This window comes from Vidua macroura, chromosome 29 (genome assembly GCF_024509145.1).
Source record: "Vidua macroura isolate BioBank_ID:100142 chromosome 29, ASM2450914v1, whole genome shotgun sequence".
NCBI classification, from domain to species: domain Eukaryota; kingdom Metazoa; phylum Chordata; class Aves; order Passeriformes; family Viduidae; genus Vidua; species Vidua macroura.
This window is the reverse complement of record NC_071599.1, coordinates 414691-435793: the sequence shown is the minus strand read 5'-3', so window position 1 is coordinate 435793 and position 21103 is coordinate 414691. Positions and strand designations below refer to the sequence as shown.

The 21103-nt window shown below is 51.1% G+C and overlaps 2 protein-coding genes across 2 annotated transcripts; both read right to left on the bottom strand.

The window, feature by feature from the left end:
• Positions 1–818: 818 nt before the first annotated feature.
• Positions 819–5247, bottom strand: LOC128820267 (Fc receptor-like protein 3). Its single transcript, XM_054000920.1, is given in 11 exon segments — positions 819–928; positions 1185–1199; positions 1590–1673; positions 1803–1985; positions 2225–2423; positions 2425–2504; positions 2594–2851; positions 3103–3333; positions 3422–3442; positions 4170–4251; positions 5224–5247. Coding segments are annotated over 11 exon segments (1287 nt in total).
• A 12290-nt stretch (positions 5248–17537) lies between these two features.
• LOC128820266 (Fc receptor-like protein 2) lies at positions 17538–20783 on the bottom strand. The gene is given in 8 exon segments (XM_054000919.1): positions 17538–17779; positions 18296–18379; positions 18466–18768; positions 18858–19127; positions 19658–19936; positions 20037–20192; positions 20195–20290; positions 20480–20783. Coding segments are annotated over 8 exon segments (1734 nt in total).
• Between the last annotated feature and the right edge of the window lie 320 nt (positions 20784–21103).

Sequence of the window (21103 nt, the reverse complement as noted above, 5' to 3'; positions counted from 1 at the left end):
TTAAACCCTTAATAAGGAAAGGCAACAGGGTTTCCCCCACACTTTAAACTTCAAGATTATGAAAATAGGGGGTTACCTTAAATTCAAACCCAAAAACTGCCATCACCAAAGGATGTGATGATGATGGAACCATAGGAAATCGAAGTAAAACACCCAAAATAAGCACTGACATTCAGAATATCGAACAGCAGGTGGCAATCCTACTCCATGGAAAATATAAAGGACTGAAAAAAGTCCAAGAAATTCTGTATGCCTGTGAAAACCAGAGTTCGCTCATTAGAATTTTTAAAAGTTTAATAATAAGATTAAAAAAAGGACAATATTTCCAGCTCTGGGGTGCTTTTGACGAACAGCCAAAGAGCACTCAAAAAGCTTAAAATCATATTCTCTATATACTGTTACATTGCTGGACTTACACATATATTCATTAGATTACACATTATTTAAACGTTCTCGAGAGCTTCTGATGTTGCAGGGACAAGAGAATCCAGAGCCTTCAGAGCAAGGAAGGTCCAGGGCCCTGCCAGGTTCCTCTGGTGGAGGACACGTGCTGGGGGAAATGTCCCGAGTTTGTTCCCTTTTGGGGGCTTTCCCTGGAAATCATTCCTTTTGTGACCCTTGGGACTCTGAACCTTGTTGCTGTTGCTGTTGGTTTTATTCTCTCTCGTTGCTGTTTCAGGAGATTGTTTTCTCTCAGCCCTTTGGGATCTTTGTGTCTCCACGGGGAGGGAGAGGGCCAGTTTTTAGTGGCAGCACACACACGTGTAGGCACCCATGGGTGGGGACCCCAGTGCAGTGCCCCCCAGTTCCCCCCAGTGTCACAGCACATTCCTGTAGATGTCACCGGGTTCCTGAGGTCGCCTGTGGGGTCCCCGCAGCTCCGCGTAGGTGACGTGGGGATCCTGGAGTGTGGTGGCACGGGGGGACACTGCGAGAGACAGGGGCTGTGGGATCTGGGTGGGGCGACACTCGTGGGTGAAATGTCCCTCTGCATGTATCCCCGCCATACTCCCCCCCCGTCTGCTTGGTGCTCACAACGTCACTGTATAGCACCTCCCCCTCCTCTGGGGGGGCCGGGGGATCCGGGGGGGGGGCCCTGAGGGAATAAAGGGGATGTGTGGGAAGGGATGGAGAGTTGTGAGGTGGGCATCAAAGGGGACTCATGGCTGGAGACCCCCACTCACCATTCCTGGTGCTTCCTGGCAGGTGCAGCAAAAAGAGGGGAGGGGTGACTGTGGGGTCCGAGGGCCCTGACCCCTCTCAGGATTCCTGAACACCCATGGGAACCTCAATTTCCCTCAGGACCCCCAAGCAACCCTGAAGCCCCCCAGAATTCATGAACCTCCCCAGTGCCCTTTACCAACTCAGTCTCAAGGACCCAAAGCCTGGCAGGGACAGAGAACCCCCAAATGCCCCCAGGGCCCCTGAAAGAACCTCCACATTCTTGCAGGACCCTCCAGTGCCTCCCAAAACACTACAGAACCCCAGCCAAGGTCACAATTCTGGGGCTGTGGGTCCCGCCGTATTGCTCCGCAATTCTGGGGACTTCCTACAGCTCTCTCGGACCCCTGTCCCCCATTGTCACCCACCCACACTGTGCCACCAGTGCCAGGCCGCAATGACAGCCAGGAGCAGGAGCAGGAACAAAAGGGCCCCACCAACCCCTGCAGCCACTGCAAGAAACAGAGGGGGACACATCACGTTCACCCATCCACTTAAGGGTGCTGCATTCCCTGGTGACCTTGTGTGACCCCACCTGTGTTCCTGTGTCCCCACGGTGTCACCTCCAGGGTTGGTTTAACGTCCCACATCGACAGCCCCAAGCTCCAGGAGGGGACCCCGGGCCACCTCCTGCCCGTTGTGCAGCCAGGTGAAGGTGACAGGGGCTGAGCCCACCTGCACCGAGCAGTGCAGGGTCACAGTGTCACCTGCATGCACCTGGTGTGCCAGGGGAGCGGGGGTGATGGTGGCATTGGCCACGGGCACTGTGGGGACACAGACAGGGCTGAGGCCACAGGGAGGGGCTGGCAGCTGGTGTGGGGGGATTGGGCCGGGGGGGATGGGTGTGATGGGGGATGTTGTGGATGGGGTCACAAAACAAAGGGTCTAGGGGACACAGGGCAGAGGTGGGGGGACCCAAGAAAGGTGTCTGGGTGTCATGGAAGTGCCAAGGCAGGGACCCCGGGGGGCTGTGGGGGCTCCCCGTGCCCATCCCCGCACTCACTGCGCACCGTGACGCGGAGCCGGGCGCTGCTCTTCCGCATGGCCCCCCCCTCGGAGCGCACCTCGCAGCTGTAATTCCCTGAGTGGGAGACCCCAACGGCGGGCACCAGCAGGTGTGGGGACCCCTGCGGGCCCCCCACCACCTGTCCGTCCTGGTAGAACACGTGCACGAGGGGGGCTTGGGACCGCAAGGGGCTTGGGGGTGCTGAGGCAGCTAAGAGTCAGAAGGGACCCCTCGGTGGGCTCAGGGGGACCCTCCAGCACAGGCACCGGGAAGAGCTCTGGGTAGGAGAGGGGAGGGGGATTTCTGACCCCGAGTCCCTGGGGAGGGGCTGTGGGGGTGTCAGAGTGGCGGCTGTGGGGTGTTCACCCTTCACTGTCACTGTCACCAGCGCTGACTCCTTCCACCCCAATGATTTCACCCAGCCCTTGCAGTGGTAGCGGCTGCTGTAGTTCAGCTGCAGAGGGGACAGCGACAGCTTGGTCCCATTGCAGAGCTGCCCCAGTTCCATCCCCTCATGGTAGAAGGACACTCAGGTGACCATCATGTCCTGCCAGACCCGGAAGCGCAGTGTCACTGTGTCCCCCTCCAGCAGCGCCCGCACTGGTGCCTGCAGCACCAGCCAGTCTGGGGGACAGAGGGGCCCTGTCATACCCGATGGCACCAGGAACCCCCATTGGGTCACACCAGTGTACCAGGGGTCCCCAATTTCAGCACGGGGGTCCCCCCTCATTGGGATGATCTGGGATGTCCCCAGAGCAGGGGACATGCTCTGGTCACACCAGGGGGTGACCCATGGAGCGGAGCCCACCCAGAGCCCACCCAGAGCCCTCAGGGTCCCCGCAGTGCCAGGCTGGGGACACCCAAACCACTCTCACTGTCTGAGATGTTCACGGGGGGGCTGCACCCGGTTCCAGGTCTGTCACACTCATAGGTGCCACTCACTGTGACCATGAGGTGGTCACACCCATTCTGCCCCCAGCGCCGCCCATCCTTGTACCAGGTGGTGGCACCGGCAGTCCCTGAGCCCTGGCAGGTCAGTGTCACGAGGTCCCACAACACCGCCGGCCTCCAGGGTGGCTCCAGGAGGAGCTGGAGGGTCTGGGCACCTGTGGGTGACAGGGGACACCAGCCTGCCATGGCCAGGGTGGGGCTGGGGACAGCAGGGTGGGGACATGGCATCCCGTGAGGACTCACCAGCGAGGCTGAGGGTCTGGGCTGGAAGAGAGAAGGAACAGGGCTGGGTGGGGTTGGCACCATGGGGTCAGAGGCATGGGGGGCATGGAGTGTGGGAGCTGTCCCCAAACTGTCCCTGTTTCTCACAAGGGAGAAACTTTCAGTTCTTGTGAGAAAGTTTTTGAGGGTGGTCCCCAAAAGATTTGGAGAGGCAGGGGGACATGTCTGTGTCACAGCCACCCCTGCACCACATACGTGTAGCATGGACACCTTGGGAACAGGAACACTGAAGCCACCCAGGGCTGAGGCAGAACATGGAGACACTGTGGACACCCCAGGCACAAGGACACCATGGACACACCCCATGCTGGCCCAGGTCACCCCCACCAGCTCCTGATCCTATCCCCATGATCCCATCCCCATGGCCACATCCTCACCCTTCTTGTCCCCTTCTGTCCCTGCATCCCAGTTCCCTTGTCCCCATGCCCAGAGCTACCTGAGCCCGAAGGTGTCAGTCCCCACATTCCTGTCCCCACATCCCCATCCCCACATTCCTGCCCCCTCTTCCTGGCCCCAAAGCCACCCTACATCCCCAGTCTCACCAAGCTCCACTGTGGGCAACATGGACTGGCACTGCTGGCCTTGGGGACCTCAGGGGACCCCACAGCTCCCCTGTGCCCCCCTCTCCACTGGTCTCTGCCTCACCAGGGCCCATCCCCGGGCTGTCAGGCCCGTGCCCGGGGCACTCACCCCGCAGGAGCAGCGTCACCTTCCCGGCCATCCCGCTGTCCCCAGCCATGTGGACTGGCTGTCACTGGCTGCTGTGGCCACCACTCCCCTGGCTGGCGGCTCTTTGGATGAAGGGGAAGGAAGCGAGGTCACGTCTCGTCCCCATGCGTAGGTGGCCCTTGGTGGGGGCAGGGTGGGGGAAGGGTGGAGACACAGCAGGGGACAGGCTGGGGACATTATGGAGTAGTCTGGAGACATGGTGGAAAAGCTGTTGTCAGGAGTGGGGGGGTCAGGGGATGTGGGGAGAAGTTCACCAAGAATGGGGGTCCAGGAGAATAGGGGCCAGGGGAATTGGGGTCTCTATGCTGGGGGGTATTCAGGGATCCTGCCAGAACACAGTCCCCAGGGATCTGGGGTCATGGCATGTCGGTGCCAGGGTTGGGGGTTCAATGGTGAAAAATGTGACCCTCAAGAATAGTGGTTGTGGGGGAAGAAGCAGCCCATGGGATGGGATCAAGGCAAGGGTGGCCCTGGGCAACGGCAGTCCAGGGATGGGGGTCCCCAGGGAGGAGAGACCAAGGCAATGGGGGTCCCATGGTTGGGTTCCCAGGGGAATAGGAGTGCCAGGGCAGTGGCTGGGTGGGCCCGGAGTCACACCTCCTGCCTGGAGTGCCTCAGATTTTGGGGTGACCCAAGGCCCAGCACAGCCCCCTGGAGTGCTTGTTTCCTGGGCAGGCATCACATGGGGGTCCTGGGCAGCTCTGCTTTTGTGCCCTCCCCTGCCCTTGACTTTTTCCTCTCTTTATTTCTCTTTTTTCCTTACTTTCCTCACTTTTGTGCCATGTCCCCTCACCTCCGGTTCCTGGCACAGCAATCCAGGGAGCACCTGAGTAGGGAACGGGTTGGGGGTGTTACAAATAAACTCGTTTTAATAGGTGGGAGTGGTGATGGGTTGTAGGTAATTGTTAAATAATGTAACCAATTGTTAATGTAATGAATTGTTAAATTGTTAATGTAGTAAGTGGTTGTGAGTTACTGTTAGTTACGAAGTTTAATATGTACCATTAGTTAAGTGTTTGTGCACAGTTGCCAACCAAGGGGGGGGAGGCCAGGTGCATCGGAGAACGACATCATCAGTCCAACCTGCTATTGGAGAAACAGAACAACCAATGGTGCCTCGAAGTTCAGGAATGATTGGCCAGAAATGCACCATCTTATAAACCAATCAAGGACCAGAAAATGAGCCAATCAACGAGAAGATCAAGAACGCACCAATCAACAGCCTCCAGAGACTTTAACAACCCCGGGCGCTGGCCACCCCGGGGTCTTTCCGCGGACTTTGTTGCCAAGGAAACACCCTGTGCCTGTGCACAGTTACTGTTGCACGTTGTTACTTTCTGGCTTGCCGCTGAGGTCTTGGGCTTATCCTGGGACCTCGTCCCCAGCTGTCTGTGATTTTAATAAACAGGCCCAAATTTTTTTTAACATATTCTGGCTTTGAATTTGCCTGTTCATAACAGATTGGGGGCTCGTCCGGGATAGCCACGCCCCAGAGGCGGTCCCGGAGAAGGACAGGTCCGGGAAGACCGGTCCAGCGTTTTTTTTTTTATCGCTGCCCGAACTTGGATTTCTCTGAGACCGAAGACGGTTGCTGGCTACACCCGAGAGACGACTGAGGACCCGGCAACCCAGACTGAAAAGGCCCTTCGAGAGGGAGCGGGGCTTGCAGCGCACAGGTAGGCGTTGCGAGTGGGGCAGGCATAAGGGGGTACGCTCATGCATGGTGAGTGAGTGAGACGGGGGCTGGCACCTCAGACTCCCGAAGTGACAGTGGACCTCCTAGTACCGCGTTTTCGGACTCCCGAGAGGGGGCCGGCCGGGAACGGAGGGAAGCGATTGGAATAAATCATTGGAGTGAGTGTGGAACCCCGAGGGACCCTCCTTAGCGTGGGTGAAGGGGGAGTACCTCCTTTTCTCCTGCCCTTACCCGCGTAGGCTCCCGTTCCCCCAGGGTGGTGGGGGCTCCTAGGGGTTGCTTGAGCCAAAAAGGCGAAGGAACCGAAGGTGGTGGTTGGTTGGGATAACTTTCTGGCTTGCCAGAAAGACCTTCGGAACCGGGCCTCCCAGTACAGTGACAGGCATTGGGGCGGCTGGCTGGGAGGGGGGTGGACGGTCCCTGGACCCTTGATCCAAAAACGAAGGAACCGAAGGTGGTGGTTGGTAGGGATAACTTTCTGGCTTGCCAGAAACGTTCTGGCTTGCCAGAAAGACCTTTGGAACTGGGCCTCCTAGTACAGTGACAGGCATTGGGGCGGCTGGCTGGGAGGGGAGTGGACAAGGGGGGCGCAGGGGAGTTCCACCGGCTCAAGCAATCTGAAGGGCAGTTCCTCAAGGTGAGCGCGGGAAGTGTCCCGGGCATCTTGAGGAACTAGGACCTCTGGGGTGGGCTAAAGACTCTCAACTGGAGACCTACTGGTAGTGAGGCCACCGGTTGGGGGATTGTCCCTCCTTTGGCAGGGGGAGGGAGTAGGAGCCTGACCAGAGGGGAATAGGACCCTAGGCCAGGGGGTCTGGCCAAGGGGAAATTCCTCCTAGCACGGCGACGGGCCGGGGAGGGCAAAAGGCCGCCGGCTAGGAGAAGTCCCTCTATCCATTAGGGGTAGGAGGGAGGGTTTAGAACCTGTCAGTTAGGGATATTATTTTGTTCTAGTATATATAAGTTGTCTCGTCTATGTGTGATTTGCTCTTAATTGGAATTTTGTGGTCGATATTATCAAGTTCGTTTATTTTGTCTGTTGTTACCAATAGTGTTATTTATTGGATTATTATATTGTGTTGTTTTATTTGTTTTAACACAAAAATACCAATTTGGTATTTTGCAGTATTGTTTGTGGTATTCTGTGTAATTTTTTGCTTCAAGTGATTGAGGTGTACATTGCTTTGAGTAGAGAGTTTTTGGCGTTTTGTCAGCTTATATCTTTGGGTTAGGATTTCTGTTTGTGTCAGAGGGTATCTTGTGAGGTTGTGTTAAAGAGCCGACATTTTGTTGTTTTAGTACACAGATTTTAAGTCATTGATAGTGTGTGTGTGTGAGTGTGGGTGGCTCAGAGGAGCCATTTTAGTTGCTTTTGGGGTACTCCCCTCGAGAAGGGGAGTGGTTTGGGAGTGAGTGATAGACATTTGAAAAGACTTCCGGCTGATCAGCCATTTTGGTTTGTTTTGAGTCTTGGTTCCCACGGCATCTAATTTTCCCACGGGTCATTATTTTCGTTCCCACGGTATTCAATTTTCCCACGGGGTCTCCTATTGATTTATGTTTAAATTCTAGTTGTTCTTTTTATTGTAAATCCTTTTGGATTGTCATTCTTCTTTAAAGTTTACACAGTGACTTATTGCGAAGTTGTCTATTTAGTTAAATTGATACAAGTTGTTTATAGTTATGGGTCAGTGTGCAAGTAAGCGTATCCATAAGGGAAAAGCTAAGAAAATGAAATTGAAAGACATACCACAAGACAGTCCATTGGGGGAAATGTTAGAGAATTGGGACCATGATAAAAATTTAAAGGAATTGGATAAGATAAAAATGATACATTATTGTATTGAAATATGGCCACAAAAGAACATTCAAGAAGGACCTGTTAATTGGCCTTGGTATGGGTCAAAAGAAAAATGGTTATGTCTAGCTTTAAATAAATATGTTAATTCAAGAGAAGTACTAGACGAGGAAGAAATCGAATATGCAAACTGTTGGCTGGAAAATGAAATTTGGGATAAAAAGGTCCGAATGTATAGGGTGGGTAAAGAAATAAAAGAGGGAAAAGAAGAATTTAAGCAAAAATGGGATCCATTGGATTATCTTCCTCCTCCAGTACCCCCTCCTATCCAACCCGAACCCATTCTGGCTCCTCCAGCATCTCTCCCTGTTCAGCCTATTTCCCCTCCTATCTCTTCAGGGCCCCTCCCTACTCAACCTGTCCCCCACTCTACTCCATCAGCATCCCTTCCTGCCCAACCCGCACCTTGTCATACTCTTCTGACTTCACCGACAGTCCCCACTCCAGCAGTTTCTCCCATGCCTCTCTCCATCCCTGTCACCCTCCCTCTGCCTCCCACACAAAATCTTACACAAACTCAACAGAGTAGCTTGGAGGGGGTGGCGACTCACAACTGTGAGTGCGAAAGAGTTGTAAGACCAAAAGAGAGGATTGCAATCTCAGGTAGTCATCATTATAATACTAGATCACAAGCTGAGAGGAGCTTCCAAAAGGGGGAAGCAGGAGAAAGGTTATTACCTTTGAGAGAGGTTCCGATGGGAGGTGTCCAGGGGGGAATCGGTTTTGTAAATGCACCTTTGACGGGCTCAGAGGTGAGAAGTTTTAAGAAAGAACTTAAACCCCTATTGGAAGATCCTATAGGAGTTGCTGATCAAGTTGATCAGTTTTTAGGTTCAAGTACATATACTTGGGAGGAAATGAATTCTATTTTAGGTATTCTTTTTTCTTCAGAGGAAATGCATTTTATTCGGGTTGCAGGCATAAAAGCATGGGAGAAAGAGAATAGGGCCGGGCCGCGGGGTGAGGAGAAGATGCCTCTCACTCCACCTGATTGGAATCCAAATACGGAAGAGGGCCGTAGAAATATGAATTGTTATAGGTCTTTGGTTATTAAAGGCATCCGGGGAGCGGTCCCCCGGACTAGTAATGCAAAGTTGGCCTTTGATAGCCAGCAGGAGAAAGATGAAACCCCAAATGCCTGGTTAGATAGGCTAAGGCGAAATTTCCAATTATATTCCAGTGTGGATCCAGAGAGCACAGAAGGGAAAGTGTTGGTAAAGGTGCAATTTGTAACTAGAGCATGGCCAGATATTAGAAGGAAGTTAGAGAAGATAGAAGAATGGCAGGAAAAAGACATGAATGAATTGTTAAGGGAGGCACAGAGAGTTTATTTGAGGAGGGAGGAAGAAAAGATGAAATCGAAGGCTAGAATTATGGTTGCAATAGCTAGGGAGAGTCAGGACAGAGAAAGGGAAGAGCCGAAGGGAAGGGAAAAATCAAGGAAGGAAGAGATTCGAGGGCAGGACGCAGACTCCTGGGAGGGGAAATGTTTTTATTGTGGTGAAAAAGGTCACTTTAGGAAGGAGTGTAAGAAATGGAGAAAAGACAGGAGGCTGTACAAAGAAACGGAGATTGGAGAAAATGATGATTAGGGGTGTCAGGGGCTCTATCCCCTGGGGAAGATGGGTGAGCATAAGTTGGAGCCCTTGATAAATTTGGAAATAGGTCCCCAGGGGGAAGAATTTGAATTTTTAGTTGACACTGGGGCTGATAGGTCATGTGTTTCACGGTTCCCAAAAGGTTGTAAATTGAGTCAAAGAGTGTGTAAAGTGAGAGGTGCTAGTAATGAGCCTTTTGAAGTATCGGTAATAGAGCAAGTTGTGGTTAAAGGAAATTCAAGAGAAGGATATGTAGATTTGTTATATATGCCTAAATTGGAATGTAATTTATTAGGTAGAGACCTACAGGTACAATTAGGGGTAGGGGTAATCCCTAAAGAGGGAAAGATGGTAGCAGAGATGCTGGTTCTCAAGTCGGAGGATGAAAGTGAAATCAATAGCGAAGTCTGGGCAGAAGGGGGAGGCCGCAGCCTACTTGATATACCCCCCATAGAAGTAAAAATGAAACCAGGAACTTCACCAATTCGAGTAAAGCAATATCCTATTTCGGCCGAAGGGAAACAAGGACTAGCTCCAGTTATAAAAGAATTGATTAAAGATGGAATACTAGAACCATGCATGTCTCCCCATAACACGCCGATATTACCGGTAAAGAAATCAGATGGTACTTACCGATTAGTCCAAGATCTAAGGGAGGTGAACAAACAGACAATTTCACGGTACCCTGTAGTAACCAATCCGTATACACTTCTAAGTAAGGTACCACCGAAACATGCATGGTTCAGTGTGATAGATTTGAAAGATGCCTTCTGGGCTTGTCCTCTAGCTGAAGAAAGTAGAAGTTGGTTTGCCTTTGAGTGGCAGGATGAGGAAACAGGAAGGAAACAACAACTCCAATGGACCAGACTACCCCAAGGTTTTACAGAATCTCCAAATTTGTTTGGCCAGGCTTTGGAAGAATTGTTAAGGCAGTTTCAACCAGTGGGAGATACCCAAATTCTGCAATATGTTGATGATTTGTTGGTGTCAGGGGAACAGAGGGAACAGGTTCAAGCAACAACAGTGAAATTATTAAACTTTTTTGGGGAAAAGGGTTTAAAAGTGTCAAAAAAGAAACTCCAATTTGTAGAACAGGAAGTGAAATATTTAGGTCATCTGATTGGGAAAGGATACAAGAAATTAGAAGCTGAGCGAATTCAAGGGATCCTCTCCCTACCTGCACCGAAAACAAAAAGGGATGTAAGGAAATTGTTGGGGTTAATCGGATATTGTAAATTGTGGATTGATGGGCATACTAAACTAGTTAAGTTCCTATATGATAAATTAGTTGAAGAAGAACCTATAGATTGGAATGAGGAAGATGAACAGAAGTTACAAGAGTTGAAAGAAAAGTTAGTGACAGCACCAGTTTTAAGTTTACCCAATTTAGACAGACCCTTTGAGTTGTTTATAAATGTAGAAGAAGGTATTGCATATGGAGTATTGGTCCAAAAGTGGTGCGGAGATAGAAAACCAGTAGCTTATGTGTCCAAGCTATTAGACCCGGTAGTGAGAGGATGGCCTACATGTTTACAATCAGTGGCTGCTACTGTAGCTTTGGTAGAGGAGGGATACAAACTAACATTTGGGAGCAAAATCAAAGTGTATACACCTCATGATTTGAAAACTATATTGAGTAAGAGAGCGAGTCAGTGGATTACAGACAGCAGGCTGTTAAAATATGAATTGATGCTCACCAATATTGAGAATTTAGAATTAGCCACAACGAATGTTCAAAATCCAGCCCAATTTTTGTATGGAGAGCCACAAGAAAATTTAGAACATTGTTGTATAGAAGTCATAGATTTGCAGACCAAAGTAAGGGAAGATTTGCAAGAGCAGCCATTACCAGAAGGAGAAGTGTTGTTTGTGGATGGTTCTTCCAGGGTAAAGGAGGGGAAGAGAATGTCAGGATATGCAGTAATAGATGGTAAGAGTATGGAAATTATAGAAAAAGGGAGGCTTCCAGCAAAATGGTCTGCACAGTGTTGTGAGGTTTATGCTTTACTAAAAGGGCTGCAGTGGTTAAAGTACAAGAAAGGAACTGTTTACACTGACTCCAAATATGCCTATGGTGTAGTACATACGTTTGGTAAGATCTGGGGAGAAAGGGGGTTTATAAACTCTAAAGGCAAGACCTTAGTCCATGAAAAGCTAATCAAGGAAACATTGGAAGCTCTCAAAGACCCTTTGGAAATTGCAGTGGTACATATAAAAGGTCACCAGAAAGGAACTTCTAAAGAGGTGCAGGGCAACAATTTAGCAGACAGAGCAGCTAAAGAGGCTGCCTTAGAAAAAGAAGAGAAAATCCTGCAGTTAGTCAATCTGGGGGACAGAGATAAGAAAGAAAACCCAATTTTTAGTGAGCAAGAACAAAAAGAGTTGCTAAAACATGGGGGAATAAAAGATGAAAAAGGGAAGTGGATAATGCCAGATGGGAGACAGGTATTAAACAAAGCGCTAGCCAGGAAAATTTTGGAGAATTTGCATGCTTCAACCCACTGGGGAACACAGGCCTTGTGCGATCATTTTCTACGAACTTATGTATGCATTGGTATATTTGAAGTAGCTAAGATAATCACAAGAGATTGTATGATTTGTCAGAGAATAAATAGAAAAGTAATGAGAAAAGCCCCACTGGGTGGAAGAGAATTGGCCCAGAGACCTTTCCAAAATGTCCAAATCGATTTTACTGAACTTCCCCCAGTCCAAAGGTTTAAGTATTTATTAGTGATAATAGATCATCTGACTCATTGGGTTGAAGCATTTCCAACTACAAGAGCTACAGCAGGAGTGGTTAGTAAGATCTTACTGGAACAAGTCATACCGAGATATGGTATTGTAAACATTATTGATTCGGACAGAGGGCCACATTTCACAGCCAAGGTCCTACATCAGATAACAGAGGCTTTAGGAATGGTATGGAGACTTCACACCCCATGGAGACCTCAAAGCTCAGGAAGAGTGGAGAGAATGAACCAAACCTTAAAAATAACACTCACCAAATTGGTGGAGGAAACAAAAATGAACTGGTTAAAATGTCTTCCATTAGCACTAATGAGAATAAGAACAAAACCAAGAGCTGATATTGGCATTTCTCCTTATGAAATGATGTTTGGGTTGCCATTTCTAACTGTCTCAGACCACACGGGGACTTACGAAGAGGGAGAACAGAGTACCAAGAAGTATGTACAAGTGATTGCGAATACCTTAGAGGAATTAAGGAAAAACGGATATCTTCCCCAAAGTACCCCAATTGACTTTAAAATTCATTCGTTTCAGCCGGGAGACTGGGTTTTAATAAAGGTGTGGAAAGAACAGCCATTATCTCCCATGTGGGAGGGTCCCTTCCAGGTTCTCTTAACTACTGAAACTGCAGTAAGGACCCAAGAAAGAGGATGGACACATGTCACAAGAGTCAAAGGTCCGGTACAAGCTCCCACCGAGTGGACAGTGGTTAATACATCTGATACAAAACTGACTTTAAAGAGAAAACCTCAAGAGAAGTGAAATAAGAAGAAGAGCAGGGTTTTAATCTATTATGAACTGTTCAGATGTTATTAATTGTTACCTATTATTTAAATAATTATTCTAACTTGTTATTAGTATAAAAAGTTAAAATTGTTTGTATTGAAGTATTTATTATAACTCACGTCAAATTTCTGGTATTTTTTTTATTGCAGATCCCAAAGAATAGAGCATCCTCCCACTCATTTAGTAATCAGGCCCTAAAAAGAAATACTCAGGTCAATACAAGGAGGGAAGTAAGTCACTGCAGGAGGAGGTAACGGTAAGATCATATTACAAGGGGCAAGACCGGGTCAGGATACACTCTTGCCACAAAGCAGATACACCATAGGCCTTCCCAAAGAGGGGGTAAAAATATGGAGGTTGGGAGAGTGCCCTGTACCGGACCCTTGTTGCTGTTAGCACTGCTAACAGTAATAAACATCCAGGGAAGTCCGATGGACCCCTGTGATAAATGTTACTATCCACTTTATGCAGGAGACTCTCGGAGTGCCGTCCTAAGAATTCATACAAATCCGAGTCCCAACTGTATTGACTTTTTACAATTAACAACATGTGTAGAGGACGGTACAACCTATTGGCTCTCCGAAAATATAGGAAATCATAAACAAAAACTGTTGGGAGAATGCCCTACCAGGGAAAAATGGATATGTTTGGAGAAGAAGCCAGAGAAAAAGGAGAAAGCAAAAGAGGTTCACGAACCTGACTTTATAAAGGAAAAGGAAGTAAAAGGGGTAATAAGGAAAGAAGCAGGACTCAAGATTCTAGGTGGGAAAAATCTGTTTTTAGACCTAGTTGAAAAAATAAGTCATGAATTTAATATAACTAATTGTTGGATTTGTGGAGACACTAGAACAGCAGAAATCTGGCCGTGGGAAGGAATCGCACTGAGTCCAAAAGAGATCTTAAGGTTAATGAGGAATAAGATGAGAATCCAAAGGTCATCACCTGTGCAAGATAAAAGGAATGACGAAGAAGTATGGAATTTAAAATCTGAGGTAATCGGGGAAGAATGTCTGTGGAGGAAGGGATCTTCTAAGTTCATTTCATATGTGGGTGAGTTATCCTGTAAACGATATCTAGTTACCAACGACACCCACCAATGGTGGATTCCTGGAGCTCCTCACCTCTATTGGTCTAGAAAACAAAAACAGGGATGTTCTTATATTCAAAAGGAAAAACTATATGAATGTATTACCACAGATCCCAACCCTTTCCATGATGATCCCCAAATGTACAAGTTTTGGAGTAAAAATGGGATCACTTCTGTAGAACATCATAAATTCTGGAGAGCTCCAAATGAGTTATTTTGGCTTTGTGGTAGAATGGCATATGTAATGTTGCCTAAAGATTGGACAGGAAGTTGTACACTAGGTATTATAAAACCTTCTTTCTTTTTACTGCCCAGAGACGAAAGTCAACATCTAGGAATTCCCTTATATGATGAATTAAAACGTAAAAGAAGAGACTTAATTGGTGGTTCTCAAAAGTGGGGGGAAGAAGAGTGGCCTCCAGAAAGAATAATCGAGACATATGGCCCTGCCACTTGGGCCCAAGACGGGTCGTGGGGATACCGAACTCCCATTTATATGTTAAATAGAATTATTAGATTACAGGCAGTGTTGGAAATCATAACCAATGAAACAGCCATGGTTTTAGATCTAATCTCTACCCAAAACCGCCAAATGAGAACGGCTATCTACCAAAATCGATTAGCATTGGATTACTTATTGGCAGAAGAAGGGGGGGTCTGTGGTAAATTTAATTCATCAGAGTGTTGTATTGAAATTGATGATTATGGAGATCTTATCAAAAACATTACAACCAGGATTAGGAAATTGGCACATGTCCCAGTCCAAAGATGGAGCCCTCTAATAAAATTAAATTGGTGGGATAACCTCTTGGGGGGAGAATGGTGGAAGAAGGTTTTATTGATTGCAGGAAGTGCCTTAATAAGTCTTATTCTACTTCCTTGTTTAATACCTTGTCTAATTCGGTTGATAACTAACATTGTGCAGAATTCCTTAGAAAGCTTAAGCAAAGAGAAGTTCGAGAAGATCATGATCATACAAGAAAATAAACTGGGAGAGAACTCTGAAACTGCTAAGAAGACCTATGAAAAGTACCAGAAATTAAGAAGAATTTACCAAGTTTATGATACTCCTGTTTAAATTAAAGGCTTGATGCGGGCTAAAGCCCGATCAAAGATTTAGAGGGGGGAGTTGTTACAAATAAACTCGTTTTAATAGGTGGGAGTGGTGATGGGTTGTAGGTAATTGTTAAATAATGTAACCAATTGTTAATGTAATGAATTGTTAAATTGTTAATGTAGTAAGTGGTTGTGAGTTACTGTTAGTTACGAAGTTTAATATGTACCATTAGTTAAGTGTTTGTGCACAGTTGCCAACCAAGGGGGGGGAGGCCAGGTGCATCGGAGAACGACATCATCAGTCCAACCTGCTATTGGAGAAACAGAACAACCAATGGTGCCTCGAAGTTCAGGAATGATTGGCCAGAAATGCACCATCTTATAAACCAATCAAGGACCAGAAAATGAGCCAATCAACGAGAAGATCAAGAACGCACCAATCAACAGCCTCCAGAGACTTTAACAACCCCGGGCGCTGGCCACCCCGGGGTCTTTCCGCGGACTTTGTTGCCAAGGAAACACCCTGTGCCTGTGCACAGTTACTGTTGCACGTTGTTACTTTCTGGCTTGCCGCTGAGGTCTTGGGCTTATCCTGGGACCTCGTCCCCAGCTGTCTGTGATTTTAATAAACAGGCCCAAATTTTTTTTAACATATTCTGGCTTTGAATTTGCCTGTTCATAACAGGGGGACTCAGGGAAGGGGGAAAATGGGGTGTTGGGGGTGCAGGGAAGGGTAGGGAGGCTGTGGGGGATGGAGGTGTTGAGCTGTGCCCTCTCAACAGTTTCACTTTCTTTTTCCTGGACAAGAAGGAAGAGGCCGTTTGTGATGAGAGTCAGGTGGGAAAGGGGGAGGGGGTTCTGTCCTGGGGGAAAAGCAGGCGGTCCTGTCCTGGGAGGTCCTTGTTTTGGGGAAATCCAGTCCAGGGGTTACACATCCTGGCATGCAGGGTCCTGTCTCAGGGGGTGGCTCTTCCAGAAATGTCCCTGCACATTCCTGGCCGGGTGCCTGTCCCAGTGCTGGCACATCCTGTGGACCCCTGTCAATCCAAGGCTGGGGCCCAGCCATGGCCCAGCCCCACTGCACAGGGGTGGCCATTGGCCAGCCCTGCTCTGGCCAGCCCCAGCTGGCAGCCAGGACCTGAGGGTCCCCCCCGCCCCCTTGCCTTTGATTCTGGCAGCTTTAGAGCTGCTGCAGAGGTGAGAATTCTGTGGGGGAAAACGGCCTGCCTGTGGTTTGCTCAGCCCTGCAAGAAGCACAAAACCCAGAGGGAGCCCAAGCAGTGGCTCTGTGGGGGCCTTTGATGGTTTTCAGAGCAGGGCTGGCTGGAAACCGGCCCTGCAGGGGCAGCTGTGGGGGAACCAGTCCGGAAATGCAGCAATTGATCATTTTGTCCCTTGCAGCAAGGTGCTGAGAGAGACCCAGAACTACTGCAAAGACAACAACAATCTGCTCAACAACATGACCTGGACCCTCCTCCTCCTTCCTGCTTTGCCATGGCTGGGCAGTGGCCGGATGCCCTGCACCCACCACAGCTGCTCTCTCACTGCCCTCCACACCTGGATGGGGAGAGAAATTTCAACAAATGCTTCCTGGGTTGAGACAAGAACCAGCAGAGATCACTCCTCAATTCCTGTCCTAGGCAAGACAGCCTCGGAATTTGAGATATGAATTGAATTTCTTGCTGACAAAATCAGAGCAGGATTAAGAGAAGTCAAATCAAGCCTTCAATACACCTTCTCCCTGTTATGGATAACTGTGTAGTCATTGGCTTTCACTATTATATTGGCTTTTCCAAATTATTCTGTAATAAATATAGCTTGTAATCCCTTTTTAACTGCTTTTGATATGCTACAATTTGTCAGCCTTTTTACCCTAATCCCTGTGTAGAATATATATTTTAGTCTGATAAATATATTATCGTTTAGGTATCGTTCTCCCAAAATATCGAGAAAGAGACTATGTGCTGTGTATTATAACATTAACTGATAAAAAAAGGACAATATTTCCAGCTTTGGGGTGCTTTTGACGAACAGCCAAAGAGCATTCAAAAAGCTTAAAATCATATTCTCTATATATTGTTACATTGCTGGGCTTACACATATATTCATTAGATTACACATTATTTAAACATTCCCAAGAGCTACTGATGTTGCAGGGAGAAGAGAATCTAGAGCCTCCTGAAGGCCGCTTTGGCCATCAGAGCAAAGGAAGGTCCAGGGCCCTGCCAGGCTCATCTGGTGGAGGAAACCTGCTGGGGGAAATGTCTGGGGTTTGTTCCTTGCCAGGGCTTTCTCTGGAAATCATTCCTTTTGTGACCCTTGGGACTCTGAACCTTGTTGCTGTTGCTGTTGGTTTTATTCTCTCTTGTTGCTGTTTCAGGAGATTGTTTTCTCTCAGCCCTTTGGGATCTTTGTGTCTCCACAGGGAGGGAGAGGGCCAGTTTTTAGTGGCAGCACACACACGTGTAGGCACCCATGGGTGGGGACCCCAGTGCAGTGCCCCCCAGTTCCCCCCAGTGTCACAGCACATTCCCGTAGATGTCACCGGGTTCCTGAGGTCGCCCGTGGGGTCCCCGCAGCTCTGTATAGGTGATGTGGGGATCCTGGAGTGTGGTGGCACGGGGGGACACTGCAAGAGACACGTGCTGTGGGATCTGGGTGGGGTGACATTCGTGGATGATGTGTACCCCCTCATACTCCCCCCCCATCTGCTTGGTGCTCACAACGTCACTGTATAGCACCTCCCCCTCCTCTGGGGGGCCTGGGGGATCCGGGAGGGCCCTGAGGGAATAAAGGGGATGTGTGGGAAGGGATGGAGAGTTGTGGTGTGGGCATAAAAGGGGACTCATGGCTGGAGACCCCCACTCACCTTTCCTGGTGCTTCCTGGAAGCTGCCGAGGAGAGAGGGGAGGGGTGACTGTGGAGACCGCAGAACTCTTACCCCTCTCAGGATTCCTGAACACCCATGGGATCCTCAATTTCCCTCAGGACCCCCAAGCATCCCTGGACCCCCCCAGAATTCAGGAACCTCCCCAGTGCCCCCCATGAACTCAGTCTCAAGGACCCAAAGCCCGACAGGGACGGAGACCCCCCCACACACCCCCAGGGCTCCTGAAAGAACCCCCAACATCCCTGCAGGACCCTCAAGCACCTCTCCAAACCCCACAGGACCCCAGCCAAAGTCACAGTTCTGGGGCTGTGGGTGCCTCCCTATTGCTCCCCAACTCTGCAGGCCTCTACAGCTCCCTGGGACCCCCGTCCCCCCATTGTCACCCACCCACACGGTGCCACCGGTGCCAGGCCACAATGACACCCATGAGCAGGACCAGGAACAAAAGGGCCCCACCGACCCCTGGGGCCACTGCAAGAAACAGAGGGGGACACATCAGGGTCAGCCATCACTCCAGGGCTGCTGCACTCCCCGGTGACCCTGTGTGACCCCACCACCTGTGCCCCTGTGTTCCCACGGTGTCACCGCCAGGGCCAGCTCTGGGCTGAGTGCCCAGAACATGTTGTGCCCGTCCTGTCCCAGCTGGTTGGTGGCCACACACTGGTAGGTGCCTGAACGTCCCACATCGACAGCCCCAAGCTCCAGGAGGGGACCCCGGGCCACCTCCTGCCCGTTGTGCAGCCAGGTGAAGGTGACAGGGGCTGAGCCCACCTGCACCGTGCAGTGCAGGGTCACGGTGTCACCTGCACGCACCAGGTGTGCCAGGGAAGCGGGGGTGATGGTGGCATTGGCCACGGGCACTGCAGGGACACAGACAGGGCTGGCACCAGGCGAGGTGGGATGGGGGTGCCGAGGGTGGGGTCATCCCCAGCCTCATGGTCCTGCTCACCCAGGACGGTGACATTCAGGGGGTCACTCTCGGCCACGCTGTCCCCATCACTGACCTGGCATCGGTACTGGCCGCTGTCATTGTGCCCAACGTGGGGCAGCTCCATGTGGGGGCCAGTGCCCAGCGGTGCCCCCGAGCCCACCCGGTGCCAGGAGAAGGATAGGGGACCTGTCCCCATGGCCACCGTGCAGCTCAGAACCAGGTGGTTCCCCAGTGCCACCTGTCCCCTGAGGGGCTGTACTGACAGGGACACCCCCAATGGTGGGATCCCTGTGGGAGGGGGGGACACCAGGGGACAGTGACAGACCCAGGGGGGTCAGGGAGGAGGAGGACCCAGTGAGGGAGAGGGGGCGCAATGAGGAGGGGGCTTTGAAAGGAACTCAGAGGAAGGATGGAGGGTGCAGGGAGGGGACAGCGGGAGAGGGAGGTGGGTGACACCAGGGAGGGGATGGGGGGACCTGGGGACCCCTGGAGGGACCTCAGAGAGGGGTGGGGGGACCCAGGGAGGGCTGAGGGGACCCAGTGAGGGATGGGGAGACACAAGCCAGGAATGGGGTGACCTGGGCGGGACCCAGGGCAAGGATGGTGAGACATGGAAAAGGTGTCCGGGAAGGATGGGGATACTCATGTAGGCCTGGGGGACCTGGGGAGGGACTTGTGAAAGGAGGGGTGGAGCCAGGGATGGATCTGGGCAGGGTTGGGGGCCCCAGGGCAGGTGTCAGAGAGGGCTGGGGGTGCCAGGCAGTGATGGGGGACCTGGGGAGGCTGTGGGGGCTCCCCGTGCCCATTCCTGCACTCACTGCACACCGTGACGCGGAGTTGGGCACTGCTCTTCCACACGGCCCCCCCCTCGGAGCGCACCTCACAGCTGTAATTCCCCAAGTGGGAGACCCCAACGGCGGGCACCAGCAGGTGTGGGGACCCCTGGGGGCCCCCCACCACCTGCCCGTCCTGGTAGAACATGTGCAGGAGGGGGGCTCGGGGCCGCAGGGGGCTGGGGGTGCTGAGGCAGCTGAGATTCAGGGGTGACCCCTCGGTGGGCTCGGGGGGACCTTCCAGCATTGGCACTGAGAAGAGCTCTGGGAAAGAGAGGGGAGGTGAGGACTGTGACTCTGAGTTTTCTGGGAAGTGGCTTTGGGGCTGTCAGGATATTGGAGTTCCAGCTGAGGGGGGGCTCACCATGCACTGTCACTGCCACTGCTGCTGACTGTGACCCATGTGAGCTCACCCAGCCCTCGCAGTGGTAACGGCCGCTCTGGTTCAGCTGCAGAGGGGTCAGGGACAGCTCGGTCCCACTGAGGAACTGCCTCAGATCCTTCTTATCCCGGAAAAATGCACCCTGGTGACTGGGTTGTCCTGCTGGCCCCGGCAGCGCAGTGTCACCGTGTCCCCCTCCAGCAGCACCTGTACTGGCACCTGCAGCACCAGCCAGTCTGTGGGACAGGAGGGTCCCATCTCACTGAGGGGCTCCAGATAGGTCCGAGGTGGGTGCCCCTGTCATGGGGGACATCTGGGTGCACTGGTGTGTCCCTGTGTGCAGGGGACAGGATCTCGCCACATGAGGAGTCAAACCCACGCAGACCTGTCAGGGGCCACCCAGATCATTTAAGACCTTCACTCACCAGTTGAGACTCTCACGGGGGAGCTGCGCTCGGTGCCGGATCTCTCACACTGGTAGGTGCCAATCTCGGTGACAGTGAAGCGGTCACGTCCCTGCTGTCCCCAGCGCTGCCCGTCCTTGTACCAGGTGGTGGCACCAGCGGTCCCCGAGCCCTGGCAGGTCAGTGTCACCCGGTCCCACACCACGGCCGGCCTCCAGGGGGGCTCCATGAGGATCTGGAGGGTCTGGGCACCTGCGTGTGACCCGGGACACCAGCCTGCCAGGGCCAGCGCGAGGCTGGGGACAGTGGGATGGGGATATGGCATCCCCTGGGGACTCACCAGTGAGGCCGAGGGTCTGGGCTGGAAGGGAGAAGGGACAGGGCTGGGTGGGCACTGTGGGAACAGAGGCACAGGGTTATGGAGTATGGAAGCTGTCCCCAAACAGTACCCATGGGAAAGCAGTTCTTGTGAGAAAGTGCATGGCGGTGGTCCCCAAGAGATTTGGAGAGGCAGGGGGACATGTCTGTGTCACAGCCACCCCTGCACCACATCCGTGTGGCATGGATGCCTTGGGAACAGGAACACTGAAGCCACTCTGGGCTGAGGCAGAACATGGGATACCCCACTGTGGATACCCCAGGAAT